The 21,735-nt window shown below is 43.7% G+C and overlaps 1 protein-coding gene across 1 annotated transcript in view; it reads left to right on the top strand.

Moving 5' to 3' along the window:
* Positions 1-20,658, top strand: part of POLQ (DNA polymerase theta) — a 143,399-nt gene extending 122,741 nt beyond the window's left edge. The window contains exons 24-30 of the mRNA XM_045001059.1: positions 4,880-4,998; positions 5,585-5,769; positions 6,546-6,657; positions 8,254-8,378; positions 10,231-10,384; positions 13,013-13,122; positions 19,904-20,658. Coding sequence (XP_044856994.1) covers positions 4,880-4,998; positions 5,585-5,769; positions 6,546-6,657; positions 8,254-8,378; positions 10,231-10,384; positions 13,013-13,122; positions 19,904-20,017 — 919 coding nt within the window. The 3' untranslated portion in view covers positions 20,018-20,658. The remainder of the gene's footprint in view (positions 1-4,879; positions 4,999-5,584; positions 5,770-6,545; positions 6,658-8,253; positions 8,379-10,230; positions 10,385-13,012; positions 13,123-19,903) is intronic.
* The last annotated feature ends 1,077 nt before the right edge of the window (positions 20,659-21,735 follow it).

Genomic DNA, 21,735 nt, shown 5'->3' on the forward strand with positions numbered 1-21,735 from the left:
AAGCAGGTGGCACCAGAGTCTGTGGAAGAGCTAAAACCAACTTTTGACAGCAGTAGCCTCTTTTGCAGATGCAGTGAGAATATTTTTCTTTTCAGTTGATTCACGTAGTTGATTTCAATGATTACTTCTGTAGCATCCCCTTTCCACCTAGTTGCCCCCTTTAGCGCCAGTCTCCTTACAGGTTTTGATGGACAGGCCTGGTTTTTTTCTGGGTCCCACCACCCACTCAGTGGGGTGTAACTTCCTTTTCTTCCCATATGAATTTCTTTGACAGTGCCTCCACACCCCTTGCTCCTTCCTGGCAGGGTCAGCAGGGCAGCTTGGGAAGAAAATTCTAATCACTTGCTAGATTTCCAAGAAATAACAAAAAGACATACAATATATTTAACACAGTAATTATATTAAACAGGAAATAAATAAAACAGGGTAAAAACTATTCTCAGGGTCACCGGTGCCCATGCTGGTAATATCCATGAATTTCCCCAGTCATGTGGCCTGATATCTCAAACATAAAATTAATGACCTGTTGGTACGCGAACTTTGTAGGGGACCTTGATGACCCACGACAACGATGTCGTCTGTGCAGCAGTTAGCAGTTTGACTGACTGGGTTCTGTACAGCCCAAGACACTCTCAAGTGGGATAAGGTGGTAAGTCCCTCTGCAGATTTAATAGGACAGCAGGTAATAAAATCCCCAAACCCTTGCCCTTTGGCTTGAGGACACTGTTCAGGGAGTTAAGGGGTCTCCCAAACAATTTCCCTGACTAGCTAACTGAAAGATGGTGACTCACAACTCCATGACCAATCTTTGGGTTCAGAGATGGCTCTGGACTCCTCAGTCACTGCAGAGGGGTTGATGATCACTGCTGGCAGGTGTCCTCTTCATGCAGGAGTCGAGCTGCTTCCGGGATTTCCTCTCAACAAAGGGGTGCAGGGCTCAAGGTGCATATTACAAAACTATACTAAAATTCAAACTTCAGTCTTCCACCCCTGCACTCAGATAGATACACTCACAGCAGGCAGTACCCTTGGACTAACAGCCAGAGTAGAACTGGCCATATGGTGACTGATCTCACCTGGAGAGCTAACTCAGACTGGCTGGGGGAAGTTTTTCCAACAAAGCTCTACAAACTGGGAGTCACCTTGGAGAGGGAAAGGGCCAAGCATGAGGGATCTTGCTTTTAGGTCCCCAGAGGCCAGTTCTCAGGGAAAACCCTGCATGCAGGTCTGGGACTCACCACCTCCCCACAACCAGTCCTGCACGTTCCCTGGCTGGCTCCAGACTGCTTCAAAATGGCTTTTCCCCTCTCCTGAGCTCCCTGAGAGGAGCATTTCACTCCCGATTTGTTGCTGAGCAACTGAGTCTGAGTCTGCCTTGGCTTCCCCTCCCTACCAGGGACAATGTGCCTCTCCCTGAGCTGCCAGCAGACAGAGCCCCTGGAACCTAGGTAATCTCTTTGGGATTACACTTCATTCAAAATTAGAAATGGATTGGGAGGAGAAAAAGCAGGAAAGCTTGTTTACCTTTTCCAAGCTGTAAATAAAAACGAGGATGAGATCTACTAAATGTAAATCGTGAAGCACATCGTGACCAGAAACAATCAGTTCAATTCACTAGTTACACATAATACCTCGCTTGTTTAATAAATCAGTTTTAAATGCAAAACATGTTTTAATAAACTCTTTGAGAATTGATGTATCCAGCACATATTAAGGTTGTTTTAAGTTAAATATTTTCAAATGCTCTTTCTGTGCTTGTTGAATTAAGTTTTAATTTCTGTCCAGCTAGAGCTTGACACAAATCACAAAAAATTAATAATCTAGTCGTCACACTGTCTGGAGCGGCTCATGACCATACGTTCTAACCTCAGGGCAGACTGTCAAGAAGGAAAGCAGAGACCCCAAGCTGGTTATTTATTCTATAATTAGATTTCATCAACTCAGTAACAATGTGAACTCCTAAAGCACTGTAACAGTCTTACTGTGGAATCAACACACAGTCCCCATTGGCATTCCAGTCTATCTTGCCACCCAGGCAAGCTGGACTTAGTGATAGATTGTTGCTATACACCAACAATCACAAAATATTCAGGTTGCTCCCACTTCCAAGAGATCAGTCACTTACCCCAGATCAAGTGCACCATAGATGTCTCACCAAAGACAATGCTTGTAGCCAATCCTATAATAAACTAACTAAAGGTTTATTAACTAGGAAAAAGAAATGAGTTATTTACAAAGTTAAAGCAGATAAACGCAAATGAGATACGGTCTTAGGTTCAAAAAGATTATAGTGGCCACTATAATATGCAAACTTTATATGTCCTTCAGGGCTAACCCAAGCTAAACAGCTGGAGATCTCTTACACATGTGTAGAAATATTCACCCCTCAGAGTTCAAGCAGCATAAGGATACAATTTCTCCTTAACAGGGATTTTTATTCCCTTCCCCCAGCATTCCAACTGGTGGGATGAGCGTTTGTGCACATCTCCTCTTCATGGGTATCTGGGAAGCAATCCACGAAGTCTTTTGCTCACAGATGTTCCAGAATGGCCTGTCTGATGCCTGTAGACCAGGGGCGGGCAAATTTTTTGGCCTGTGGACCACATCGGGTTTCCAAAATTGTATGGAGGGCCAGTTAGGGGAGGCTGTGCCTCCCCAAACAGCCAAGTGTGGCCTGGCCCCACCCCCATCCAACCCCTCCTGCTTCTTGCTCCCTGATGGGCCCTGTCATAAATATAAAGGGAGGAGTAACCACCTTTCTGTATACAGTACTATAAAATCCCTCCTGGCCAGAGGCACAAAATCCTTTTACCTGTAAAGGGTTAAGAAGCTCAGGTAACCTAGCTGGCACCTGACCAAAAGCACCAATAAGAGGACAAGATACTTTCAAATCTGGGAGAGGGGAAAAGGCCTTTTTTTGTCTGTTCTTTGTCTGTCTGTTCTGTGTGCTTGCCAGAGACAGATCAAGAAGGCAAGCAATCCAACTCAATTAGAATTAGTAAGTAATAATCAGGAAATGCGTTAGCTTACTTTTATTTTGGCTTGTGATTTTCCTTTGTCTAGAGGGAGGTTTATCCCTGGATTTGTAACTTAAAGGTTTTGCCAGGAGATCCTCTATGTTCTTGAATCTTTTGTTATTCTGTAAAGTACTTACCATCCTGGTTTTACAGAGGTAATTTTTACCTTGTCTTTAATTAAAATTCTTCTTTTAAGAACCTGATTGATTTTTCATCATTTTAAGATCCAAGGGTTTGGGTTTGTGTTCACCTGTATCAGTTTGCGAGGGTATTATTCTTAAGCCTCCCCAGGAAAGGGGGTGTAGCGGCTTGGGGGCTTATTCTCAAGCCTGCCCAGGAAAAGGGGTGTAGAGGCTTGGAGAGATATTTGGGGAAGGTAGGGATCCAAGTGGCCCTTCCTAAATGTTTGTTTAAATCACTTGGTGGTGGCAGCATTACTTAATCCAATTTTAACCTAAATTTATAGAAATAAGCTTATGGGGTCTTCATGTAGGTCCCCACGTCTGTACCCTAAAGTTCAGAGTGGGGAGGGAACCTTGACAGGCCCCCTCCCCCCCCCGGACTCCTGCCCCATCCAACCCCCCTGTTCTCTGTCCCTTGACAGCCCCCGGACCCCCCAGCACCCCATCTAACCTCTCCTCTCATTCCTGACTGCCCCCCAGACCCCTGCCCCATCCCAACCACCCCTTCTCCCTGACTGCCCCTGCAACTCCCGCCCCTGACTGCCCCCTGCCACCCCATCCAACCCCTCCTCTCATTCCTGACTTCCCCCCGGGAACCCCTGCCCCATCCGACCACCCCTTCTCCCTGTCCCCTGCCCACCCCCAGAACCCCTGCCCCTGACTGCCCCCCACTGCCTCATCCAAACCCCCCCTCCTTCCTGACCGGCCCCTGGGGACTCCTGCCCCATTCAGCCCCCAGTTCCCCGCCCTCTGACCGTCCCAACTCTATCCACACCCCCGCCCCTGACCACCACTCTGAACTCCCCTGCCCTCTATCCAAACCCCCCACCCCCTTACCACGTTGCGCCTGGAGCACCGGTAGCTGGCAGCGCTACAGCCGCGCCACCCAGAGCACCAGGACAGGCAGCTGTGCCACTGAGCAGCTCATAGCACTGGGTCAGGCCCCGGCTCTGCAGCTGCGCTGCCCTAGGAGCTCACAGCCCCGCCGCCCAGAGCATTGCATCGCCAGCGGAGCGAGCTGAGGCTGCGGGGGAGGATGAACAGCAGGGGAGGGGCTGGGTGCTAGCCTTCCGGGCCAGGAGCTCAGGGGCCGGGCAAGAGGGTCCTGCGGGCCAGATGTGGCCCACGGACTGTAGTTTGCCCACCTCTGCTGTAGACCTTCCTTTGTTGGGGAGGAGATAACACCTCTTATGGTAAACTACTATTTTACACTTGGTAATGCTTCGCCTCACTCTGGAGGTTTACAGTTTTAGCAAACATTTTTATAGTTAAAGAGCAAACATTTAAACATTACTTTCTACCATGGGATACAGATATTACAAGTAGAATTAATACATGCAGCATCCTACAAGCATTCCATAATGTCTAAACACATTCTTATAACTCTAATATCTATTTTAACAATACTAACACATAGACAATCCAGCTATGCATTTGTTTCCAGCTATGCATTTGTCAGTGTTTAGTGAGGCCCAGTGGCTATGGCATGAGCTGGAACCTGGTCTGCCAGTGTCACAGATGGTCTGCCAGAGTCAGACCTCCAAGGAACAATACAAGGTTATTATGACCATTTGTTTTTTGCAAATGGTTAGTCTGATTTGAAAAGTCTTTGTAACCACAGTTGATTCAGCAATAGGCACTGTAAAAATCAGTTGAGTAAACAATGTTTTGTCTCCACAGAGGTAGAAAGCGGTGCAGTACCTTGCCTTGTGGCCTCAAGGTTCTGTCTGATGAAGGAACCAAAGAAAGAGGGATGCCATTTTCTGTTAGCATGAGGCATGCTTTTGTTCCTTTTCCAGGTAATGATTTGGTATTGCACTGTCTTGTATCTTTTCATTGAGTTAAGCACATAGCTAATGAAAATCTAGCTCTAGTAGTGAAGGGAGGAAGTGCTGATATGTACATCTTTTGGGGCAGGCTGAGTGGCAAAACTCTGAGCAACAGCAGAGGCAAGCCCTGAAGAGGTTGGGACAGGATAGCAGAAATTAGTTCTCACCCAGCCTCAAATCAGCTAAACGTATCTGCAATGGGAGGCAGAGGCATCGAAAGAGAAGCTACTAGAGCGTCATATTGGTGAAAAGCTGTTCAGAACTGGGGCAGTAGGTGTAGTTTTGTATGCAGTAGACTGTTTTGTATGAGTCTCCACTGCCTTTTCCTTAGGCAGCCCTGTATTTACACTTTTCTAAAGCTACCAGTGTGAGTGAGTGGAGAAATCTCATTTGGCAGTGTGTTGCATTTTCTTTGCTTCTGTGTAAAATGATGACCCAAGTGCAAGGTAGATGAGGATCTGGTTTGTAATTTCTTAGGTGATGGACTTGGACATGATATCTGAGTGTTAATTTATGAAAGGTTATTGTTTGGATTCATTCGGTCTGTTGGCTGCAGGAGGTTTAATCTTGGCTGCTGATTACTCCCAACTTGAGCTGAGGATCCTTGCTCATTTATCCCGGGACCACCGGCTCATTGAGGTCTTGAACAGTGGAGCTGATGTCTTCAAGAGCATTGCAGCTGAGTGGAAGATGATTGATGCTGATGCTGTTGGAGATGAGATAAGGCAACAAGCCAAGCAGGTAGTCTTTGGTAAAATTTCTAAACTCCATCAGACATAACTTAATGAGTAGAAAGGACTTGATCAAAGGTTATTATTGAAGTAAAGGAGCTCTCTGTCTCTTCAAAAACCTGTTTCCTTTGGCTATTAAATTATAAAATGGGGGAACGTAATTCTCCACCCCCTCCAGGAGATAAAATAGTTGCCATGTGGCCTCTATCTAGAATATTTTTAAGCACCCTGTCAGGAGGTTTTGATAGTTTTCTTTGATAGAACAATCTCCAGTAAGATGGGAAAAGGGAGATGGGGTTCATAATTTTCTGCAGTCATCAAAATACATTGGGATTTGAGACTAGTATTGTATACTGTTGGCATGAACACATCAGAGCATAGCTGCAAATTCTGAAGATTTTCTAGTCTTTTTTTCCCACCCCCATTACTCTTAAGTGGATTACTTGGAAAATAGGTGAAGGGAAGTTGAATTTTTATGGTGCATCAGTTACTTGCCTCTTCTAAAGGTAGGATACTGGACTGCATGGACCAGTGGTGTGATCTGTCACAGTAAATTATTTTATGTTCCTCAGAAGATTCACGTTCAAAATGGTGTCCTTGAAGTGTGTGATAAATGTCATTTCTCCATGAATGCAGAGTTACGATATCCCTAAAGCAACAGGATCCAGACTGAAATCCTAAAATCATATTGGGATTTACTCTTTTCCACAGTTTAACTTTTGTGTTAATTCTGCTCTCTGAATCGCTAACCATGTACTTGTGATTCTGCTGTCTTTTCTCTGACAGATTTGCTATGGAATCATCTATGGAATGGGAGCTAAATCTTTAGGAGAACAGATGGGTATTGAGGAAAATGATGCTGCCTGCTACATCGAATCCTTCAAATCCAGATACCCAGGTAAAGTACTCATTTGTGGTCCTGATTCTCTTCCCCCAAATTCCCTCCCACTCCTGGGACTGGCTCAACTCATAACTCCTTCTGTGCCTAAAGAAAAAGCTTCTCAAGCTTGTATGTGTACACAAAGTAATGCAGTCTCTGCTTCCACATATACTCTGTGCCCCTGCTTTGTTAAACTATGTCCTGTAAATTAAATGCCGCATTACTTTAATTATTTTGACCGTCAATAAGTCCACCCTGCAAGGTTGATTTTTAAAGCTCCCAACTTAGAATAAGTTCCTTATTAGAACATGCAGCTTAAAGGATATGTAATATTTCTGGACCTAAGGACTCGATTTGTCATTTGTAAACACAACTAGTCATCTTCCACGTTGAATGATCTTTTCCACATTGCCTTCAGCTTTCATCACATCTTAAACAGCTTTGCTTCTAGCCCTGCCATTTTTATCTGGCTGCTCAGATTAGCTCCCACACACTTTATATGAAGATATCATACTTTTAAGGAGCATCTCAGGTTTCCTTGGAAGAACTGTCTGAACAGGGGAGTAGCATTCAGAAAATGAGCAGAGGTCAAGTAGGATGAGTCACAGCAAGCTTTAATAGGAGAGCTTGGAGCTGAGCTGGAAAATAATGAAGTGAAGAGTCAGTGCTCCCTCACTGGGTCTGTTTTAAGGTTATCGCTGATAATTTTTGAATTGTCTCCCATCTTGACTGAGGTCCATCAGAATATGACCCCCACTATAATATACAAAGAAAACAATATCTCATAACATTTCATAATACAGAACACTTACATGTAATACCAATTCAACATACTAAATTACACATATCAAGTAATGCTGTCTCTATTTTGCATACTTTTCTCGTTTAGTATATCATGTTATTTTTAACGTTTTTCAATTTTTTTCAAGTCCTTAAAAGAATCTTTCTGAAATCCTAAAACTGGAGGGGTTTTAAAAATGTAAATCTTTGACCACTTCAGTACAATTCTCATCCCCAACGGACAGTACACCCTTACTTGGAGTTTCTTTTTACTGCCCAAGACACATTCTCTCTTTTCCTTGCAGTTGGATGAGTTCTTTTTGTTCTGAAGATCTGACTTCACACTGTATGGGGCATCAAGGGCTCTGATTCTCTTTCTTTCAATTTATTCCCCTCCTCATATATATCCCTTCAGTGCCACCATGAGTCCTGATATCCCAGAATAAAGAATAAATAGAAGTGGTATGACATTGACATCCTACCACTTGGAATACAGTTGTGCACAGCTAGCTATAACCTCATTCTCCTCTCAGTCATAATAAACTAACCCAGGAGAGCTGAATATACACCTGAAAGAAAGATCCCTCATTTGCTTCCCCTGTCTCGCAGGGGGAATGAGAAATGTAAGGACTTCCTCTTCTCCACATATTAGTGATGTGATATTTGGGATTCCAAAGCTAGTGTCAGTGCCTTAGCGCAAAAACAGAGTATGGAGTAAACATGAAATAACAGCTGTTCTAGCATAAAGAACACAATGTAATGAGGGGGTGATGGAACTCTGGCTGGCTGTGTGGAATGATGGGACATTCATTTTTTTTTGTTTCCTTTTCCCAGGGATTCAAAAATTCCTGAGGGAGACAGTGAAGAAATGCAGCAGGGATGGTTTTGTGCAGACCATCCTCGGGAGGCGCAGATACCTGCCGGCTATCAAAGATCCAAACCCTTACAGCAAAGCTCATGTATGTTGAGAACCGTTCTTTCTGAACAGTAGAAATTCCAGCTGTACTGGACCACAGTTATTTCCTCACTCTGAAGTAGTCATCAGTGTGAAGGATGGTTAGTTGGTTATGGACTTGCTGCTTTTCTGTAACATGACAAAAACAAATGGGCATTTAGATAGGTATACTAATGTTCCTTGGGGGTTCAGCTGGGAACATTTGGCCTGAGGTTGAACTCCAGGAGAGACCCTTCTCCAGGATTATTATTATTATTTATAATAGTAGATTATATAATAATAATAATAATTAATAATGCAATCATTTATAATGATGCCTATACAGTGCTTGGTGCTTTCCAAATATGGAGGAATGCGCCGTCTCTGCCCCCAAAGATCATGTCATCTAAAAAGACTTATCAATCAAATAGTTTTCAACACTTTAAAAATGTTGTCTGTCATCACACCATCAGTGTGGCTTTACTATGTTCATTCAGGGCATGCATGTTACTCCATTCCATTAGTTCAGTGTTTTCTTAATTACCTTTTTAGAGCTTTTTGCTCATACTCTGAAGTAAATCTGCTACAGCTTGGTATGCAGAAATCATCATGGTTGTAGCCTCACTTCATGACTCCTCACCTAGGAGTTGCAGTGAGTTATTTATTGATTTAAATGGGCACAATTTTAAAAAGTAGAGCAATGTTTAACTCTTTGGGATAAACAAGTCCCACACAACAGTCCTCATGAATTGCATATTGTCTGGATTTCATCAAAAGCTATTTCAAATTCTACACTTTTGCTAGTTAAAAAAGGGGCCCTTTAAAGGAAAACCACAGACACTAGACTATGTATAGAAAATGTTTTGCAAGGGGACTCTTAGAAATATCTGTCACTGTTTTGCTATTTCCCTAATAGTGAGTTGACTCGGTGGGGGAACAGCCATTTTCCTGACACAGCGTTATACTTCTCGGTAGGAGACTCAATGTTATAATTAGGACTCAGTGGAAATCCAGATACCAAATAAATGCACGGAGAAACAGCAGACTTTCAAAATTGATACAAGAATTTGGGCTTTTTAATTTTTATTTATTTATTTATTTTACCAAAAAAAAAGACTATTTGGGTTAATTTAAAAGTTGCTAAATCTTATAGGTGCTACTTGATTAGACTGTGAAGAGAGGCAACTTCTGTTCAATTTTTACTTTTTAAAAATTATATTTAAGACCCTTATAAGATATTTTATTTTAATTTCAGCTTCCTTTAAATTTTCCTTTATGAATTTCAATTAGGAGGGGAAGAAAGAACCACCTGTGAAGAGAATTTTCTTGTTTGAGGAGAGCATTAGTAGAGAGAGCTTTCTTTTATGTGAAAAACCTGCCCCATAACCATAGTAATGTAGCTTGTTTTGGGTTTTGACTAGGTTGTAATGTTCTGACTGGCAGGATTTGCCACAATAGATCAGACCTCTGATCTGTGAAGTCAAGCATCTTGCTTCTGGTGGTATCCTATACTCGATACTTTGCAAGAAGGCACAAGCACCCCATAATGCATCCAACTAGTTGTGTGATTGTCCTCTGCTGGACAAAATCAGATCTCCACAAGTGTGGTGGTCTCCCCGTAATGGCTGGTGGCTGATAAAGGCTTATCAGCCTTAGTACTAATAATTTCAAGTATTTCAAAATTCTTCTCTAGTGACTAGAGGCCTGTGGTTTGTGTAAGAAACTCTGACTTCTCTTCCCCATGCCAGTTTCATGAAGCTGTGTGTCTGTTTGTGGTGTCTGGCTATATGTCACCATAGATTTGTTACAAAGTGTGTAACATATGGGGTTTATACCATGGGGTGAGTTTTCAGAGCTGATATCTTTGTAATCTTCAGGCAGAGCGCCAGGCTGTGAACACAGCAGTTCAGGCTTCTGCTGCTGACATTGTCAAAACAGCCACTGTGAATATTCAGAGGCGGCTTGATGCATTCCCCTCAGCAGTGAAGTCCCATGGACATCTGGAGAGCTCATTCCAGAGCAACAGGGCAGGTACGCCTTCATTCTTCTTTATATTTGATGTCAAAAGTCCAAAGCTGATAAAAGTAGCTTAAAATAAAAGCCTGCTATAGCTGGGGGATTTGGGCAAGTGGAAGGGAATAAATGTTTATTTTCTCATACTGGACTGGTCTGTCTTGTTGCGGTGGGTGGGCGGGCAAGTCCTAAGGAGGAATGTCTGGTCAACTTGTGAATGAGAACAAAATACTGTGATCTGAAAACCCTAATTACCTGACTTGTTCAGGGGGCATATCAGAAATTTGGATAATTGGGCTAGGAAAATGGGAGTTCAATTGTGCTAAATTCCATGATGTTACTACTGATTTGTTTAAAAAGAGGGGGGAGTGCAGATGCTTCGTCTTCAAAAGCAGTGAGAAAACACCAATTGTAACAACAGGTTGGCCAAAGAATATAGTTTCCATTAGATTTAAGTCTGGAGTTTGTTTTTATTTAAGGTATAAAGATATGGTACAAAGCTTTTGTTAACATCAATTTGGGCTGGCCACACTACTTATGAATTAGCAGTTTCAATCGAATTATGCAGCTCAGTCCCATATGAGTGCCATTAAACCTTTATGGCACAAAACATGTATATTTACCCATATATTTTAGACATGTTACATTAAGGGTCATAACAATTTTAATTGGCTCTGTATTTCATAGCCTCCACCTATGTAGTAAGATTGTCCTAATACTGAGAGTCCAATTTACAGGCCTTGGAGAGAGAGCAAATTAATAACTAATCTTAAGAGGGTTCTAAAATAAGTCAAGTAGCTTTTCTTTGCCCCGTAATGCCAAGATTAGAAGGTTTGACAACTTGTGATGTGCCAGGGCTATAAATAAATGACATACTGTTCAAAAGTATATGTCTACATGGAGGGAATTTCCAGTCTTCCAGTAATAAGAAGCATCCTGATGGCTCATGGATTATAAATTTGTCACTGGTGCAGGACTGAACGTTATCCATCTCGCCCTTCTGGAAAGTGTAACTTTAGGAGGGAAAGAAGAGAAACATTTGTAGAAGATTTTTTCTTTTTTTTAATGGTGATGGTTGAAGTTTCTCAGAGGTTTGAAATGTTAGAAGTTGTCCCAGAAGAAGTGAACTAGTGGGCAAGAGGCAGGTGAAGTGATCAACAGTGCAATTTATCCCATGGCTATCCCGCCAGAGGGGGTGTGTGTGTTTTATAATAGTCGTTTTAGGTCAGGGGTGGGCAAACTACGGCCCGTGGGCCCCTCCTGCCCGGCCCCTAAGCCCCTGGCCCGGGAGGCTAGCCCCCGGCCCCTCCCCTGCTTTTCCCCCTCCACTGCAGCCTCAGCTCACTGCGCCGCCAGAGCAATGCTCTGGGCAGTGGGGCTGTGAGCTTCTGGAGCAGCACAGCTGCAGAGCCCGGCCTGACCTGATCTCTGTGCTGCGTGGTGGCAATGGCGTGGCTGTAGTACTGCCAGCCACTGGTGCTCCAGGCAGCACGGTAAGGGAGCAGGGAGCAGGGGGGGTTGGATAGAGGGCAGGGGAGTACGGGATGGTGGTCAGGGGGCAGGGGTGTGGATAGGGGTCGGGGCGGTCAGAGGGCGGGGAACAACGGTGGTTGAATGGTTGCAGGGGTCCTGGGGGGGCACTCAGGCAAGAGGAGGGGTTGGATGGGACAGGAAGGAGCTGGTGGTTGGATGAGGTGGCAGGGGGTCCGGGTCCGGTCAGGGGAGCAGACGGTGGTGGATGGGGAAGGAGTCGGGGGGGGGGGGGCTGTCAGGGGGCGAGAAGCGGGGGTGGGTCAGATAGGGGTCAGGGGCTGGGCCACTCCTGGCTGTTTGGCACAGCCTCCCCTAACCAGCCCTCCATTCAATTTTGGAAACCCGATGTGGCCCTCGGGCCAAAAAGTTTGCCTGCCCCTGTTTTATGTGTTAGACTGTACTGAGGATTGAATGAAGCCATTGATAGCCAGTATTTTGTCTGAACTGGAAATCTCTCCATTTGCACTCTCACCTGCCATCTTCTGGGTCCCCTTTTTTAGCTCTTAACATGGAGCATGCAGAAGGGATTCTGTTTTTGGCAGGTGTGGCCTGCTAAGATCTCATGTACACATCTGTTGTTTAGTGTTTTGGGCAAGGACTGCTTATGTTTTTCAGTAGTAGTAGCTGCAACTCCAGATCAGTGGAGTTGGCTGGGTAAAGCCTCACTGGCTCTTTAGAATTAGCTATTAAAATGGTTTTGGAAGGGGAGCCGAATTCTAATTCATTGCCTGAGAGAACATTATACACCAAGTTCTCATTAAACCCGACGTGATTGTGTTTAAAATTTGCTTGTAGAACAGATGGTCTGAGAGAAGTGGTTGTCTTTGTTTTTTTTTCCTAATTTACATCTTTATAATTTAAGACTAGAATGTTTGTATTTGAAAAGCTTTGCATTAACAGTCGTTATTTCCCGACAGTTGTATGAATATTGATATAATAGCATAATAATGATATTTTATATATGTACCCTTGTGTGCATGGATGTTTTTCATCTTGGAGCTCTGTCATACTATTCTTGTTTGTAGCATTATGAACATATATAGGTCTTTTGGGCTAAAACAGATATGATTATGTGTAATGCTGGTTAACTGTGTATATCTTTTCCCTGTGTAGGAAGGTTGGAAAGGAGAAGAAACAGAGGAATGTTACAGAGTGGAGGTTTCTTCATCCTCCAGCTCCATGATGAGCTCCTCTATGAGGTTGCAGAAGATAGTGTAATTCAGGTAGGAGTGTATTTGCTTTTCCAGCCCATGTACTTTTTTATAACAAAAGGGTTAAGTTTCCTTTCTAGAGGTCTGCCTTCTATTTCTTGAGATGTCTGCAGACTTGCCTATAAGACTATAAAAACAATGTTTCTCTTAAGGCCAGATGAATGTAAAGAGAGTAACAGTGTTGGGTCCAGGCTCTTTGAGTAAGACAGGAAGTCCCCTGGCTAAAGTTTTTAGCTGCTAGCCCAAAGCAGTGCCGCCCTGGCTTAGAATGCTGGTGACCTAGTACCTGCAACTTCCTTACTGACTCAGGATGGCGAAGTAGCTCCTCTGTGCAGCTGCAACTGTCCACCGGAAACTCGGTATTGATGGGTAGTTTTTTCTCCTTACCTTGGGGAGTCTTTGAGTTTGGGGGTTTTCTGCTTCATGGGGCCAACTTGGCTCCATGCATTGGGTCACTAAATTTATTATTTATTTATTGTAGTTTAAAATCTGTTTGTGTGGGAAGGAGGCTGTTGGTGCTTGTCGTCTCTTTCCCTTCCTCAGTTTTTTGTCTTCCTGGATGTTATCAAAGGAGCAGCTTCGAAAAGTGTCCCAGGTGCAATCACAAAATATTTATCACAGGCAAACTTACTCACTTTTTATTGCCTGGAAAAGGAACATGGCTAGCTGTGCTATTCCATCAGTGCCAGAAGTCTCGTGCCAAGAGTGTGTGTCTAGATGCACTCCTTGCTTCATTTATGATCACTGATGCTTCCAAAGTGAAGTTAGCCCAGAAGATTTCCAATAACAAATATTATGATATGCTGGAATTAAATAACCCCGTCTGGCACTGAACACTTCAGTGCAGATCTAGAGGGAAGAGTCCTCAAGCTGTGCTTCCACACCTTCAGTGTGTCTGGCTGACTCTCTCGGGACAGAGGGAGAGTGCTCTGCAGGTGCTTGGCATCGATTTCAAGCATGTAATGCTCCAGACGCTCAATGAGGCATGAGACAAGGAGAACATATTTGACATCTTTGCTGATACTCCTCTATCTTTGACTCCTGGATGGGATACTGCAAAACCTCTAGTGACTCAGCTTTTACGGTTTTGTCTCCCCTCAAGTATGATGAAAGGCTATGTACCTTGTATACCGTTTGGCAGGCAGGCTAAGCCAATTAGTAATAGGCTCATGGGAGTGGTTTCTGGATCAAAGAGAAGCAGATGATATCTTTCTTAAGTTGGGCATGCCCGAGAGAGATCTTTTCTCCTCTTCTCTCCAGTGAGCACCAAATGCTCTTCTGCATAAAGTGTCAAGTGAAGGCTGTGTTGAAAGATGACATCTCCATTCACTACTGGTTGGGAGATGTTTACGTACATCTTTCCTCTCCCATTACTTCTGGTTCTGATTAAGTTGAGGAGATATAAATAAAGGTTCCATTATCTTAATTGTCCACCCACTGGCAAATAAGGTTCTCAACCCCATTTAAGACTACAAGTTGCTATTCCCAGAGTGTCTCACTATATCACATCACACAGAACAGGGACATCTCTTGACATCCTGCTCTGAGATCCCTCTCCTTATAAGCTGTGACTCCAAATCAAGAATATGGTGTTTTTAAGCAAGTGCAGCCTTTTTAGCTGCCTGGAAGGAGTTTGACAGAATGAGATACCAGTTCAGATGGCAAGGTGGCCTGCAGTGAAAAAGTCTGATGTGGATCCCTTCCTGCACCCGTTTGGTTTTGTTCTTCACTTGTCAGTCTGCATGAGCCATCCTCCCTTAGAGTTCACCTCTTCTATTTTGTCTTTCCACGAATGCACTGAAGGTAGACCAGCTTCTGGGACCTCTTCTTCAACTTTAAGGCTGTGGGTTCATGTTTCTAAAAGGAGGTCATTTTCCTGGTGGCAGACATCAACTCCCCAACTGAGAGAGCTTCAGATGGTAGTTGACTGGTCCAACCATTTTTTAAAACTAAGTTTTTAAAGATAGGTTGGTGTTCTTAAAAAAAAAAAAAAAAGCCAAATTCCTTCCACAGGTGTCAGAATTCCACCTTCTGCATCCGGTCAGTAGTTTTCTCCACATTTACACGTCCATTCCAGAGCGGCCTTTCTCCTTAAGACTGATATGAAAAGGTTCCAATCTTTCAATCAGAAGTGGACTAAAGTTCCTTTAGACTATCCAGTCTTCTGTGCTTTGACACTGGATCAATATGTCATGCTGTCTCCAAAAGAACTGTGGCCATATATGTTTTCTGATGCATCCTTAGTTTTTATTTAACAGGCCTGCAACTTCATGGTCACCTTAAGATAGAAGTAATATCAGCTTCTGTATAGCCTGCCTCAGAACTGTTTCCATCCAATAGATTTTCTGTGCATATGCCTATAATCACCTTGTGCAAATACGTAGGGATCATTGCCTGGAATCAGTCTTGCATTTCTGCTCCAGATTTAGGTAACTAATGTTACAGAATCTGTTTCCAGCTGAGCTAGTGATCACCTTTTCCCTCCTCCCTTCATATTCATTTTGAAGGCATGTTTCTGTTTGGATTGTTTTTTGTGGGAGTGAGGTGGTTGACCTCCTGTATAACACAGGCCCTGGGACTTCTTGTTGAACTAGAGCATATCTTTTAGAAAAACATGGAATGTTTTAGTTTCCAAATTGGATCAGAGAAAAGTTTCTCTTCTCTACTGGTGCCTCATGTAAAGGTTTTAGCATTATGTAAAACATACTGTTTTTTGGCTGCTACAGCAGTTCTGGTCTGTGGAGAGTTAGCCTGGTTACATGCATAATGCTAGCTCCAATTTATTTCCAGCTGCTAAAGTGCATTCAAAAACAACTAAAAATATCTGTCTAACCTGTCTATGCATTTATATATCCCCAGTCACCATAGTAGCTGAGCACCTTCCAAGCATTTCAGAATAGAAACAATGATCTCTTGCTTTTCTCTTTTCCCTTTCCCAGTCCGTAGGGGAGACGTGATTCATTTATTGGGTTGTCGTTTATGCATGTGAGAGCGAGAAGAACTCAGTTCTGCAAATGGCAAGCTCTCTAGTTTAAATTCAGTGCCTGTGGAAGTTTTGTCTCCTGTGCTCATGAGATTTCCACGGTGCTTGACAGCTTCATCATTTTGCTGGAACATAGCGGTAATTGGAGGTCATGGTCAGTGGGAGAGGCAATCTCTCAGGCATCTAGGACCAAAACTGGGGAGGACTTTGAATATCAGGACAGAGACCATGAATTGGACTCTGTAGTCAGTGTGGAGCCCATGCAGTCTGTCACAGTTACCAGACATACTGCACCTCTGATCACCAATCCTTGTCTCTTCAGATGCACCCCTTCTGGCCTCTAGCCATCACTTGACTTGGCGTGGAATCAAGCCAGTCTCCCACTCACTAACCAGGTCCTGGGCTGCAATCACTTGTGATTACCTGAGCAGACCTGACTTGGGTTCAGTACTTGCAGTTAATTTCTCTCCAGGAGTTTTGACAGTGATACCCAATGACCAAACAGCATTCCTAAAGCAAATGATTATTTATTTAGAACAAATGCATTTCAGAAAAACAGATCTTACAACAGTAATCCTGTATCTATGTGTACCTGCTTCTCCCTAAGGCTTACTATTCCCTGGATGTGGGGGAGGCCCAATTTCTTCAGGCTGAATTAACAGATCCCTGGTTCACACTACGAGGTTAGGTTGAATTTAGCTGCCTTAGGTCGATTTAAAAATGACTGCGTCCACACAACCAACCCTGTTCTGTCGACCTAAAGGGCTCTTAAAATCGACTTGCGTACTCCTCCCCGACGAGGGGAGTAGCGCTAAAATCGACTTTGCTGGGTTGAATCTGGGGTAGTGCAGCTGCAAATCGATGGTATTGGCCTCCAGGAGCTATCCCAGAGTGCTCCATTGTGACCGCTCTGGACAGCACTTTGAACTCCCATGCACTAGCCAGGTACACAGGAAAAGCCCCGGGAACTTTTTAATTTAATTTCCTGTTTGGTCAGCGTGGCGAACTCAGCAGCACAGGTGAGCATGCAGTCCATCCCAGAATTGTAGCGCGAAGAATGTTTCTACGCTCCCCCTATCATCTCCGTCCCTGAGGTTATCGCAGATTAGAAGGCGAAAAAAACGCACTCGCGATGACATGTTTTCCGAGCTCATGCAGTCCTCCGGCACTGATAGGGCACAGCTTAATGCATGGAGGCATTCAGTGGCAGAGGCCAGGAAAGAATTAAGTGAGCATGAAGAGCGGAGGCAGGATGTGATGCTGAGGCTAATGGGGGAGCAAACGGACATGATGAAGCATCTGTTGGAGCTGCAGGAAAGCCAACAAGAGGACAGACCCCCACTGTATCCACTGTATAACTGCCTACCCTCCTCCCCATGTTCCATAGCCTCCTCACCCAGAAGCCCAAGAACGCAGGGGGGGGGAGGCGGCTCCGGGCACTCCACTGCAGAGGATGGCTCAAGCAACATAAGGCTGTCATTCAAACAGTTTGATTTTTAGTGTGGCTACAATAAGCAATGTGGCCTTGTCCTTCCCTCCTCCCCCACCCCACCTGGCCTACCTTGTCCATTATCTCTCTTTTTTTTTTTTTTTTTAATCAATAAAGAATGAGTCCATGGTTTCAAAACAATAGTTACTTTATTTTGAAGGGGGAAGGGTGGTTGGCTTACAGGTAATTAAAATCAACAAGGAGGGCAGGTTTGCTTCAAGGAGAAAAACACACAACTGTCACACCGAAGCCTGGCCAATCGTGAAACTGGTTTTCAAAGCCTCTCTGATGCGCAGCGCGCCTTGCTGAGCTCTTCTAATTGCCCTGGTGTCTGGCTGCTCAAAATTAGACACCAGGTGATTTGCCTCAATCACCCACCCCGCCAAAAACATCTCCCCCTTACTCTCACAGATGTTATGGAGCACACAGCAAGCAGCAATAACAGTGGGAATGTTGGTTGTGCTGAGGTCTGACCTAGGCAGTAAACAGCGCCAGCGAGTTTTTAAATGTCCAAAGGCACATTCTACCACCATTCCGCACTTGCTCAGCATATAGTTGAACAGCTCCTGACTACTGTCCAGGCTTCATGAACCATGGGAGGAAGGGGTAGGTGCGACTGTGTGGTGCTGCCGGCTGGGAGAGCAGCCTTAGGCAGAAGCCTCCAGCTCGCCTGATATTCCAAACAGGACTGAATCTCCACTAGACGAAACTTAAAGAGAATGACCTGGAGTCTCTGGCTCCCAATCGGTGCTCTAAGAGGAGGATGGCCATGTCTGTCCAGGCGCCCCTGATCGACCTCACCGAGGGAGGATTCCAAGGAGTCCTTCCAGAGCAGCAGTACCACGTCTGCCAGCAGCACCCAGGAGGACCAGAACAGATCCCCCGAGCTCATTTATGGGGAGCAGGAGAGCAGAGTTGCAGGGGAAGAGGTGGAATACCAGGATGGGAAAGATTTTGGAATTGGGGAGCTCATGTGGGGGAAGATCAAGGGCTTCTCCTGGTGGCCTGCAATCATCGTCTCCTACAGAGTCATGTCCAAATGTCAGGCAATGTCCGAAATGCACTGAGTACAATGGACTGGGGGCGGGAAGTTCTCCAAAGTTTCAGCAGACAAGCTGGTGGGTCTGATGGCTTTTAGGCAGCATTTCAACCACTCCACGTTTAATAAGCTGGTCTCCTATCAACAAGCCATACACCATGCCCTGGAGGTTGCTAGGAGCCGGGCAGGAAAGACTTCCCAGAACCCCGGCCAAGCGGCTAAAGACTAACTTCTGCAACAACAGCAGTATGTCTCTCAGGGCACATTCCCTGATACTGAGTATTTTTCCTATTCTATTTCTTAATTTCATGCCAATGCTCCTAGTTACATCCCTATGTATCACACTAAATAATTCCTTTCCCTCGCCAAGATTACCATCATGCAGATCTTCAGACATCTACAGTGCAGACTTTTATGTTCAGCACACATCTTACCCCTTACTTTGTCAAGCTAGATATATTAAAGCAGCTTGCTATAACATGGGGTTTATTTCTTCACTATGTATTTTCTGTACCCTCAATGTCATGACTCACATTTCTGATATCAGTGGCATACACTGAATGGAGAATAGAAATTTTTGTGGGACACTGGTCCATTTGAGTCTGAAAATTTAAAAAACTTACATTGGGGAGATCAGTCAGGCAAGTGGGGAAGAATTTAGGAAGCACTATGGCTGGCTTAGATTTTTAGAAGAAAAAGTTGACATTTGTATAGTGGGTACAGTATAGTATGTTGTAATACCTCTTTCAGTATGTTACATATCTGTGTGATTATGTATTTATTGTGATCATGGGTATGACATTCCATTGGGATGATTTTGGTAAAATTATTGTTTTTCCAATTGCTTATAACTGTCTCTTGTAGAGTACCTCTTGTACTGACACAGTGAGCTCTTTATTCCTGGGTATCCTTGCTTTGTGTCTCTCCTTTTGTGTAGCGCCTCATATGATTTGCTTTAACCTCTCTCGTTTGCATGTTTTGGGAAGAGTGTTTGGTAGAATCTGTTTCTGGCTGAAGCAGGAAGATTGGTCTCCAGTGTATGCAGCTCCCTAAGAAAATGTATTAATACTTTCCTGAATCTCTCCTTTCATATATCTTAATCGTACTTGAAACATTCAGTCAGACTCCTGTCAATGGAGAATCTATCCAAACACACAAACACAGTGGAGAGCTCCAAGCCCCTGACCTGCCAAAGTAATGATGAAATGGAGCATCTGAAGTGTGTGGCTCTAGGTCCCTCAACAGTGCACTGAAAATTCTAACCTTGTTTGTTTCCTTGCAGGTAGCTCAGATTGTCAAATTTGAGATGGAAAATGCCATAAAACTCTCAGTGAAGCTGAATGTTAAAGTGAAAATTGGGCCTAGCTGGGGAGACCTGCAGGAGCTGGAGTTGTGAGCATGAAACGAGACCCTCACAGTGATGAAGCTTCATGCTCCATGGACTCTACAAGGCAGGTGCCAACTTACACAGGTGGAGACACTATTAACTGCACACTTCTTAGTAAATCCAGCAAGTTGGTAGCTAATTGGTGCTTTTCTTTTTACTAAGCATTTTACAGACTGGCTTCTTAAATGTGTTTTGAAAGCCTCGTATGAATTCCCCAGGCAGACTTCTCTGTGAGGTCATATAGCTCAGCAAGGAGTGTTTACAGTTTACAGTTATTAATTTCTAAATGCTAATATTTAAATGAATTGTTAAAATATGTAAATTGAGGCTATAGATTTTAAAAAACCCAAACCTAATGAATTTACTGCATCTGAAATTAAATGGACTTTTTAATACAATAAAACATGAGTCACTCAGGAAGTGTTCCTGCAGAGCCGTGTACAGGAGAAGAAATAGGATGCCACTATATTTGTATTTAATGACGACAAACTTTGTGTATATTCAACACTTGGAGCCCTGCTGTGAGCCTCATGTGATGCCAACATTTTTGGAGATGGTATTAAAGTGTGGAGATGATTTTATAAACAGGTTGTGTTTTATGAGTAGAGCGTTGCCTTGTGGTGTGCCAAAGCAGAGAATTCTCTTTGCTAGAAGGAACACTGTTTGCCTGCTAGGGCCTTAATGTTTTAAGAAAATCAGTGGTTTGTTGTATCTCTGTTGCCTCCATGCCGTTCATCTTAGAATTGACCCTCAGAGAGTAATGTTGTTTTTGAATAAAAACAACACATCCTTGAAAACCTGCAGTGCTCAATTTAAAACAAATAATAAAAAAAGAATCTTACCTGGGGAAAATCTGGAGCTGGGTGACCAGAAGAAGCAACTTTCCCAGTACATGCATTTTGGGGTCTGTCATGTTGATGAGTCATTTATACAGTAGCTGATTTCTTGCTGTAAATTACTCAGCCTTAGATACCAATCTTTCCCCTACTTTGGTACAATTACTACTGGTCAACCTGGGCGGGAGATTGTCTAGATTTACCTTTCACATCTGTGATAACATCTTCACTTCAGTGCCTGTTACTTAGCCTCATAAACATGTAGAACATTTTTTCCAGAAACAGCGATACTGGAGCAGGCCTGAGGTCCATCTAGGACAGTCTCCTGTCTCCAGCAGATACCAGCACCAGCTGCTTCAGAGGAAGGGGTTAGAACCCCCCATTAGGTCCTAATCCCTAAATGTTAGACATTTGGTTTAAACCTTTGAAGGATGAGGTTTTTATCTCCCTTACAAAATATCACGTTAGCATTAACTATTATAACTTTGGAATTCGTGTTATCCATATAAATGTCTGGTCTCAAATTTGCTGCCGTTTAATTTCATCGAATGTTCCCTTGTGTGTTATGAGACCAGGAGAACAGAAGCTCCCATTCTGCTTTCTCTAGAACATTTTTTAGCATATAGACTTTATCATGTCCCCTCTTATTCATCTCCTTTTTAAGCTAAGCAATCTGTCTTTTCACACTCTCCTCATTTGAGAGTTTTTCCATCATCCTCTCATTTCTGAACTCCCTTTAATTCTGTAATATCCTTTTTGATGCTCCTTTTTTAACCCACACCTAGATGGAGTACACTTGCACCTTTGGCTTTTGAAAACAGCCAGATACTGTGCTACTGCTTATTAATTTCAAGCACGGCCACTGTGCTACTAGTAGGGGTGTCTGGAATT

Source organism: Mauremys mutica, chromosome 1 (assembly GCF_020497125.1).
Source record: "Mauremys mutica isolate MM-2020 ecotype Southern chromosome 1, ASM2049712v1, whole genome shotgun sequence".
In the NCBI taxonomy this organism is placed as follows: Eukaryota; Metazoa; Chordata; order Testudines; family Geoemydidae; genus Mauremys; species Mauremys mutica.